The following is a 9,749-nucleotide window of genomic DNA, read 5'->3' on the forward strand; positions in this document are numbered from 1 at the left end:
ATATCAAACATGCAGGTTGCTGAAGTTTAGGTACTTATTAAGTATATGGTATATATTTTTCACAGTGTAAACAAATCATATACTTCCAGTAGTTTATAATCCATAAAGGAGCTGTCACATATATCTATGTACTACACATTAGAAGTTTGTGTCTATCTATAATGCCATGACATCAAAAAGTAAAAAAATATTAAAAGATAGTTGTTTTTTCTGCTGGAAGCTGTTGTTTATGCTGTTTTCAAATCCTTGAGAAGAATCTGTCGCCATCTGCAGCTCAGTTAGTGTACTGCATTTTTACCTGAGTCAGTTTCTTCCAGTTTCCAAGCAACCATTTCCAGACAGTCTTTTATTTCTTTCTTTCCAAGGCTGTAATACAGTCTGTTTGTAGTAACTGTGTGTGTATGTTGTGTTGAATCCACTGATGTGTGTGCGTTTGTCTTTTAGGCAACGAGGTAATTGGGGTCGACAGTGCAGAGGTGAGGGCGAGCGTTCACTACCTGCACATTATCGACAATCAGCAGACGCTTTTTGAACTTTCACACAAACTGGAGCCCCGCGCTTAAACAGAGACGCACGCACACACACACACACACAGACACACACACACACACACACACAGACACACACACATACACTCACTCACTCACAGAGACACAATGGTGGAAATGCTGCTGTGTGACGTAGAGGACGCTCTGTACACGACAATGTCACATGCCGACAACAAATTATGCTACCAGCAGTGGTGCCAAATGGACAACAAGGTGTGCTCTGGTAAAAGCCAAACACATGCCAAGAAAGGATTCATAAACTGCGCACGACCTGTGAACTTTCTACAAGAACCGAATCTGCGCAGCGAAGTGGAGATTTGCCAAACGCAGACACAGAGCAGAGGAGGCTGTAATTAGTTTGTACAGTATCTATTGGACTGAGTATGTCATCGTTTTGTTCTTGTGATCGATCTTTTGTTATTTATTAGCCTGTTCAGCAGGTGGAATTTTTAAACTTTATTTTTTTTGCCGTCACGTCGTCGTGCCCCCTGAGGGGTCAGTAAGGAGTCGATAGCCTCCTCGTTACATTTCAGTTCAGCTACAAACACAAAAGCACCTGTAGAGGAGTGAAGGACCTGTGGCCACAATCGCTACTGTGGGTGCTCTAATCTGATTTTATCTACATGGAACATCTTTGACTTGTGATACATTAACTCCGCACATGCTGTAGTTATTTAGTTGATGGGGTGCAGCTTTTTTCTTGTTACTGTGATGAGGCAGCACACTTTACACAGCGATACTCACTCAGACTTTCTCTGTGATCTATAGAGTCTGTGAGTCAAGGTGCACCGTTAACAGTGAAGGAAACACTGGACAAGCTGAAGTTTTTTTTTGTCCAACTCCTGTTTGACTTTTAAGGCCGACGCCCTTCGCGCACTCTTCTCTATGGTGTTTTTGTGTGAACAGTTACTGATAACACTGCATTGTGTATATGGACCTACACATTTTTCAGTGCCAAAACTCACGTGGAGTCTTGCAGCACAGATTGTTCTGTGAGGCTCTTGGTTTGTTTGGGAATCCGTGTCTTTTTGTCACAGAGTTTTATTTCCTGGAATAAGGAAAATCTGACGTCTTAGTTCTCACTGAGATGCTGTTTGACTTCATCGTGACTGAGTTCAGGTTGTGTGTGTGAGATTGTATCGGGCTTCTGTTGAAACAAGGCCCCAGCACAGAGCTATGTTCTCTTTTCTATGTTTGTTGTTGTGTTTTATTGTGTTAGACAGATAAAGTATTCCAACTCAAGACATAAATAATAGCTTTGTGCCACAGAATTGTGGTTTAATTCTTTACCCCTTGAAGCGCTTTTTCTAACCTGAGTGGTTTCTGTCGTATTTCAGGTCCACTTATAGAACAAAATGACTGAGTGTGCCTCAGAAGTTAGTGAGGGCGGTCTCTGCCTACCTTTAGAAAAACCCAGAAACTAGTCTAATGGTCATAAAACCACATCTTTGTTGATATATGCTGAGGTGTCAGAGGTCATCATTAAGGGTTCAATAAGAGTTAAGAGGAGATTTCGATTAATTCCTACTGACTGAAAATATCACTTCATGCAGAAGTGGTCTCATGTAAACTCTTTGAAAGATAACAAAGGGAGAGACTGAATAATGGAAGCACAATTACAGAGAATTCCTGTATAATAACACGTGCATGGATGGGATATTTAATTTTGGTTCTTCTATAGATTGTTGAACCTTTTAATTGTGGTTCTCCTAAAGAAATCTACTTTGAATCCAATTAGTTCCCAAGTTATGTTGTTGTCTTGTTGATAAAGCCATAAGACGTGAAAAACCCTTATTTAATATTTCCATTAGTAGAATCTGCCGTCTTGTTACACAAACTATCACTCTGCGAAAGAAATTGACTACTGGATGAATCATAGAGGAGTAATGACAGATGATGAGAAATAGAGATTAAGGAAAAAAACATACTAGTATTTTCATTATTTTGTGCCCGATATCTGTTCATGCCTTGCCTGTTTTTTCAGCAATACATTTCTGCTGAGTGGGAGGAAACATCTGTAGGCTTTCTTCCACATTGCCACATGTGTGTTGCATTGTTTTTGATTCTTCTAAGGCAAGACATTAGGATGAAGTGCAATACAGTAAAAATGTTGCCACAAGTGTCCACCATCATCATTTAAACACTTTCACAGCAAAGAGCTGTTTTTTCCACCTCTAGATCAGAACCTTCTTAAAGTTCTTGACACTGTTTTAGTGCCGAAGGCATCGTTGGTTCTTTACAAGAAAGAACTCAAGGATGTGAAGGTGAAGAGTCACTTTAAACATAGTTCTTGTGTTATAAGCTGCTTCTCACTGTGCATTAAAGATTCTTTGAAATATACACTCTAACCCTTTTGTTGTCACTGAATGTTTTGCAGACACACCTTTAGTCTGCATTTCATTGCTTTGTATTTATCTCAAGAGTATTGGAGTCGTGTAAAATCCTCGAGTCCAGTCGTGCTTTAGAGAAAGAAAACTGACACGTTCAGAATTAGTTAAAAGTCGGATTGAGCATTCATCTGTATCCATCTGATGTTTGCCATCCTTTGCTGCACGTTGCTGCACTAAACAAATTTAACCTTCTTATTACTTTAATTTGTTTGGCTTTATTTTTTTCCTCTTCAAATTTTTAAAGATTCCTTTTTTGGTTGTGGGGAAAGCAAGCTGGTGATTCTTTGCCTGGCTGGAGGTGATGAATGAGAGCCATGATCTGTTTGAATTCAGTGTCACATGAAGGCCTCGTGGTAGTCATTTTTACTATTAACCTGTAAACAAAGCGCACATGCACACACACCTCTGCTCGTTGTGTTGAGAGAGCAGAAGTTATTTATTGTAATATATTGTTTATTTATGTATTTCATAGGTGGAAAAAAATGTCTCTGTTTTTTGTGCCATGTCAGGAACTTTAACAGTGCAGAAGAAGATGTTTGTGGTTTGAAACTGCAAAAGAGGGAAAGTAAAAGGACTTGCTGTCACGTTCTGTGGCCACATGAGGGCAGCAGAGGACCAGATCAGAGATCAGATTTTTTTTGTTGTTGTTGCTTTTTTTGTTAGCAGTAAAAACTGTAATAGGGAGGAGACCAACAGAGACTCTATGTAGTGTTACTCGGCCACTGTTATGAGTGTCTAAAGTTACTTTTTTTTTTTTAGAACAGTGTTGTTTAAAACCTGTTTGCATGACGAAAAAAACAAAACAAAACCACAATGTTCACAATGCAAGAGAGGACATGTTGAAGGCTTTGTACTATTGTAATATTGTTGATGTGTAAATATATGCCTATGTTTGGTATGTTATTTATCTGTTGTAAATGGGGAAAAAAAAAGAAAGTCAACCACAAAGCAATACGTCTCCCTTTGTCTCCCCTCGACCTTCAGACGGCTGAAGTCACGTCTTTTCTAAAGCTGCGTTTTACTATGTGAAGATTTTACTGAAAAGGAATAAATTATAGGTTTTATGTGACATATCTCCAGGTGTTTGTCTTTTTGTTGGCCGATGTTCGGATACTATGTAGATGTGGACGAGCGAATGTGGTGGCTGATGCAACGACAGTCGTATCAGACTCGGTTCAGTGTAATCTCTGAAGTATGTTTGATTATGTCAAAATCTGACTGACAGTGGAGAAGGGAAGGTCTTTTCTGGCTTATATTCAAATCCTGTGCAGTTACGCCCAAATGAAGTTTAGTTTTTTATTTGGCGAAAGTGCTTTTGGCCAGTGATATTTGACTAACATTGCACTCACCCTCTCTGGGGTCCATAAAAGAAAGCATCCAGTCACATTTCTCTATAGGATTCTTGGTGACATCCACCTTTTAAATTCCAGCAACACACTTTATCAAAAGTGACGGATTAAAGCCCTAACACGATGACCTTGACTTCTTGCTGGTTCTGGGTGCTCTATCTACTTCAGATGAACAAGAAGTACATTTATTGTGTGGTAACTGTCCCCAACCCCTGGTACAGCTACAGCTACAGCTGCTACATGCACAATGCTGTAACTATGACCTGGGCTGATGCAGAGCTGCACTGTGTGTCAAAGGGACCCAACCTTGTGTCCATCCAGTCTGGAGGAACATAATTTTATCCAAACCTTGTGTAAGACCTTAAGTGGTGAAAATGTCTTCACTTGGATCGGACTCGGTGACATTCACAAAGAAGGCAGATGGATGTAGTCTGATGGATCTCAAATCAGCTTTGAATTATGGGGTCAAGGAAAGGAGACCTGTGCACACATAAACTTTGGCCCAGATGTTATATGGAATGACCTTGAGTGTCCAAAAAACCCTTTCTTTTGTATGTGCAACTCGCACTACTGGTCGTTAGGAATTTAAAAGAAAAAGACATGTCTGATACAACTTACTAACTGGTTAAAGCACATTAAGACTGCACAGTAAAGATTCATGTTGTTATGATGTCATGATCCATGATCAGATGTTTACTTTTGTTTATTTGTTTATTTTTGTTTACACATGTGGCTCCTTCCATTAGATCATGTGCAGGTGTGTGCAGCTCTCCTCTCTGCTCCAGCTGAAAGCCACCTCGGCCCACTCGCTGCGTCCTCTCAATGTTCTTATTGTTAGGAATAAATATCAGATGCACGATTTGCATTACATTTATTTACATTTATATTGTGATTTACATTGCATGTTAAATATTGTTCAATATTGTGAGTCCTCCTGAACCCATTAAGACATTTCATATTAAACATCCTGACATTCTGATGTTATCTAACTCCTGGGCTTATGTTTTGTTGATTTTATATCCTTGTGATTTGTATCTTGAAAGACAACATAAATTAACTTTACTTGCATATTTGCTTAACATTGCTGTGCTGAGGAGAGACTGAGAACGGTGCCTCATGGTGAAATGCTGTCTGCTATTTCCACAACTTAAAGCAGCATAGTTTAGTCTTTGATTCCAAGCCTCCCCGCCCCCATCAAATGGTTTTGTTTTTGTCTCTGCTTTGAAACACCAACAGCCCCCAGAATGGAGCACAAGTTATGCAGAACCTCTGTGGATTAAGTGAATGCAAACTCTAAAAGCAAGATGTCTGACGTTCAACAGAAAGCACTGTTGTAGTATTTCCAAAGATGTTGTGTATTTTTCTATCCAGGTATGTATTTTACTATATTAGCAGTAGGAATGTTTCTGGCGATTAATTTCTTAGGGCGTTTTCACACCTGTTTACTCTTGTCTCAATTGGTTGATGAATTTGTAAACTTGTACTTCCCCCTGGTTAGGTTTGTTTTCAGATACAGAAAAATCCAGGTCAACTCCAAGTTGATTGGGGAGGAGTTTTTTGAGGCCATGGAAGAAGACTTTCGGACTGCCTTGAAGCGATTCTGGCAAACAGTCAGGCGACCCAGGAGAGGGTAAGCAGCAACCACAGTGAATAGTACAGCTGTCGTGCCATGGCAGTTATCTCCGACAGAATTTGTGTCCATGCGTTTAGGCTGAATCTGCCACAATTTGTTCCCCAGTGTTCAAATCATGGAAAAACGTGGTTTGAGAACGTGGTATACTGAGTTTAAATGAATCGAGTTTACACAGACGTGATTATTCTGTTATCAGGCAACGACACTTATCACTTATCTTGGTTGGAATGGAGGCGGAGTCAACTGGATCCCCTCTCCTTGTCCAGCAACAAGTAGCGAGCTCCAGATGCTGGGGAAACGGATCTATCTTTGCACGACGCCTGCCTGAGTCCTGTGTTTTTGTCCTGCTCCAGACGTCGGGTCTGGTGCACAAGAAAAAAAGCCGTGAATATGCAATCATAGAATGATGCACAAGACCAGACACCAGACAGACAAAATTATTAGCCTTAATATTACACCTTTCTTCAAAACAAGAGTCAAGTTTTTACCTTTTATAACTATACTACTTAAAACTACTAAACTACTTAAAGTTTTGTTAAAGTTCCTTAATGTGGCATTTACATCCTGTGCTTTCACTTTCCGTATGTTTGATTATATATGCGGGGTCACTTGCAGGTCACCAAATACTGTTCATTATCTGCTGTAAATATCTGGACTCTGTTGTTAGTTCAGGATAGAATAGTTTTATTATAAAAGTCATTCTTGGCAAAATGATATAAAAGTAAACACACATGTACTGTATTGTCACAAGCATTCACTCACCCATCCAAATCATTGAATTCAGGTGTTCCAATCACTTCCATGGCCACAGGTGTATAAAATCAAGCACCTCGGCATGCAGACTGCTTCTACAAACATTTGTGAAAAAAATATCTCACTCTCAGAAGCTCAGTGAATTCCAGTGTGATACTGTAACAGGATGTAACCCGTGCAACAAGTCCAGTCATCAAGTTATCTTGCTGCCAAATGTTCCACAGTCAGCTATTAGTGGTATTATAAAAAAGTGGACGTGATTGGGAATGACAGCAACTCAGCCACAAAGTGGTAACAGTCCCGGTCTTCCTTCAGGGTTTCCACAGATTCCAAATAATTACCAAACGTTCATGTGAAATAAAGGCTGCTCACCACTCCATATCCACAGGTCCTCCAAGCAAAACCTGAGCACAGGGAGAAGCAGGTTAGACAATGGATTATGGCGCGAAACAAAACCTGCAAATCTCATAATTCAAAAGAGGACATATTGAAGGATTTGTAATGATGTAGTATTATTGATGCCTATATTCTGTCAGCAGCCAAGATCTATTGCAAACTATCAAAAGATGGATTCAGGGTTACCTGATCCAGCACTAACTATAAACTTTATCAAAAATGAAAATTTAAGCCTAATTTTAAAAGTAGAGTGGGTGTCTGTCTCCCAAATCCAAACCGGAAGCTGGTTTCACAGAAGAGGGGCCTGCCTCCCTTTCTATTTTAAACATCCTAGAAACCACAAGTAAACCAGCAGCCTGACTGCAACATGCTCTCTTGGGGTGATACTACAGTACTATGGTAATGAGCATACAACAATAAAAATGTAAAAAAAAAACTGTGAACTTAATGAGTTTAAAAAATAAACTGTGGCATGTGTGAAAGCTTGTGCAAATGTTTACATAAAATCTCAGAATTCTATAAGTTCCTTAATGTGGCATTTGACAACTATTTAAGACTTGTAGCTAATAAATCTCATGGCCTCTGCCAGCTAGAATTACATCTTTTGCTTTTGCTTTCTGTGGAGTTATGTGTGCAGCTCCAAATACTATTCATCCTTATCTGATGAAATAAGATAATTTCATCAGATAAGTCAAGGTGGTTATCTGTAAATACCAGGACTTTGTTCTTAGTCTATTTTTATGTTTTGTTTTTTTAGTTTATGATAGAATGCTTTTATTGTATCATGAAAGTTCCAGTAACTTTAGCATTTATTTTTGATGGTCAGGGTGAGCAGCTAGGGAAATGTCCTGACTGAGATATGAAAATGTGTGTGTGTGTGTGTGTGTGTGTGTGTGTGTGTGTGTGTGTGTGTGTGTGTGTGTGTGTGTGTGTGTGTGTGTTGCCCTCACCGTTGTCAGTGTCTGCATTTGGGTCCTCATGTTGTAATTCTTCATAGAAACTAAAAAGCATAATGACATAATAGTGCTGACATTTAAACCAAAGTGAGAAAACAACACATTTATTAATAAATATGTCTTAATAGTTTGTTATTTTCTTATTTACTTTAAATTGTCCTGCCAAAATGAAAGCGAGGATCCTTCTGTGTGGACAGACTTTGTTCTCTTTATGTTAGATTAACTCGTCTGTTTTACTTTTCCTTTCGTAGCTCTGACCTGTCCTGTTTAATTGTTCATGACCTTGATAAGGCTTTTTACCGTGCAATGAATATATAACTACATAAAATAAAGAGTCACGTTCTCCTGAATGTGCCAAGAGGAAACTGTTCAACAGTTAAACAATTATGAATTTCTTTGGAATTTGATTTTTTCAGGCTTATATTTATTGTTATTGTTTATGGTGGAGAGTTTTGGTCTATCTGACCAATGATATCACACCAGCAGTAAAAACACCCACTCAGGCAGCTATAAAAGAAACCATCCTACATAAGGAAGCTTCAGCAGCTACTCATCATACTGTGAGACTTAAAGCTCCAACATGATCTTGCTCATCTTCTTGTTTGGTCTGGCTCTGGGTGCTCCTTCTGAGTCTCCCTCTGATGACAATGAAGTGAAGCAACAACCTGGTAACCGGCCCATTTTCTAGCTCTTATTTTCCCTTATTTACTTTTACCTTTATTTGTGGTTATTATGTTAACAAAAGATCATTTTATGTGGATATTTGTTACCTTATGCTCCTCTTCTTTGTAACTGTGAATGAGGGAAAAGCTTTTGCCAAATGCATTTGACCAGTGGCATTATTTCAGCTGTGCAGCCATGATTCTCTGCAGCGCTTAAATTAAAGCAGTCACTTGTTTCAATACCAGCAGAGCATTTTCACCTCTGTTTCTGTGACTCTGAGAAAAAAAATCTCTTCAACATCTTAACAGTTTCATCCAGCCCTGAATTCTGTTTTCCTTTCAGGTGAACGGAAATTTAAACTGCAACGTGGAGCCTGTCCCATGTTCTGGTGGAGCTTCAACGACCGCTGCTACAAATATGTCGCCACCCACATGACCTGGGCTGATGCAGAGGTCTACTGTTTGTCACAGGGAGCCAACCTGGTGTCCATCCGCAATACAGAGGAACAGAGTTTTGTGAAAAACCTGATCCAGAACTTTGACCACGCAGAGGGATTCACCTGGATTGGACTCAGTGACAACTATAAAGAAGGCACCTGGATGTGGTCCGATGGTTGTCCACTGCGTTTTGTCTACTGGAGTCGAGCACAACCAGATAATATGGAAGGAAATGAACACTGTGTTCACACCAATGTAGTATCAGATAAGAAATGGAATGACTACTCGTGTGCTACCAATTTACCTTATATTTGTGCAACACGCATTACCTGTCCTTAGAAGCACTGAACCTTCTGTTCCTGCTAGTACAATGCTACAATAAAGATGTGAATGCACACTGTAATCTGTCTTTTGTGTGTCTGTGCAAAAGTCATTAAATTCCGCTCAACTTGATTTTCATGAATACAGAATCATCCACTGTTAGCTCAGATGGACGGAATACATGTACCGCCGTTACACATTTAAAATACAAAATATGAGTAACTGTATTCCGCTACAGTTACCGTTTATATGGGTTGGTATTCAGAATACAGTTACTTTGTTGAAATAAATGGATTACATAGC

General features: G+C 39.4%; 2 protein-coding genes across 5 annotated transcripts in view; both read left to right on the forward strand.

The window, feature by feature from the left end:
* Positions 1 to 4,011, forward strand: part of LOC120726676 (rap guanine nucleotide exchange factor 5-like) — a 47,317-nt gene extending 43,306 nt beyond the window's left edge. For both annotated transcript variants that reach the window (XM_040020434.1, XM_040020435.1), the window contains exon 26: positions 445 to 4,011. In XM_040020434.1, the coding sequence (XP_039876368.1) occupies positions 445 to 563 (119 nt within the window). In that variant the 3' untranslated portion in view covers positions 564 to 4,011. The remainder of the gene's footprint in view (positions 1 to 444) is intronic.
* A 701-nt stretch (positions 4,012 to 4,712) lies between these two features.
* LOC120726677 (galactose-specific lectin nattectin-like) lies at positions 4,713 to 9,749 on the forward strand. Of its 3 annotated transcripts, none has more exons than XM_040020439.1 (3): positions 4,713 to 5,917; positions 6,117 to 8,693; positions 9,031 to 9,749. In XM_040020439.1, exons 2-3 carry the CDS (start codon positions 8,606 to 8,608, stop codon positions 9,462 to 9,464), a joined length of 522 nt encoding a protein of 173 aa, XP_039876373.1. In that variant the 5' UTR covers positions 4,713 to 5,917; positions 6,117 to 8,605; the 3' UTR covers positions 9,465 to 9,749. The 3 variants fall into 3 exon arrangements, with proteins under 3 accessions (XP_039876373.1, XP_039876371.1, XP_039876370.1); XM_040020437.1 differs by having other exon boundaries at positions 4,713 to 5,658; positions 5,786 to 8,693; XM_040020436.1 differs by having other exon boundaries at positions 4,713 to 8,693.

This window comes from Simochromis diagramma, unplaced genomic scaffold (assembly GCF_900408965.1).
Source record: "Simochromis diagramma unplaced genomic scaffold, fSimDia1.1 OVJJ01000753.1, whole genome shotgun sequence".
Taxonomy (NCBI): domain Eukaryota; kingdom Metazoa; phylum Chordata; class Actinopteri; order Cichliformes; family Cichlidae; genus Simochromis; species Simochromis diagramma.

Coding starts and splice junctions, on each gene's coding strand:
- LOC120726677 (XM_040020436.1), top strand. CDS start 8,606: ATGATCTTGCTCATCTTCTTGTTTGGTCTGGCTCTGGGTGCTCCTTCT. Junction 8,694..9,030: donor TGAAGTGAAGCAACAACCTG/GTAACCGGCCCA, acceptor TTTTCCTTTCAG/GTGAACGGAAATTTAAACTG.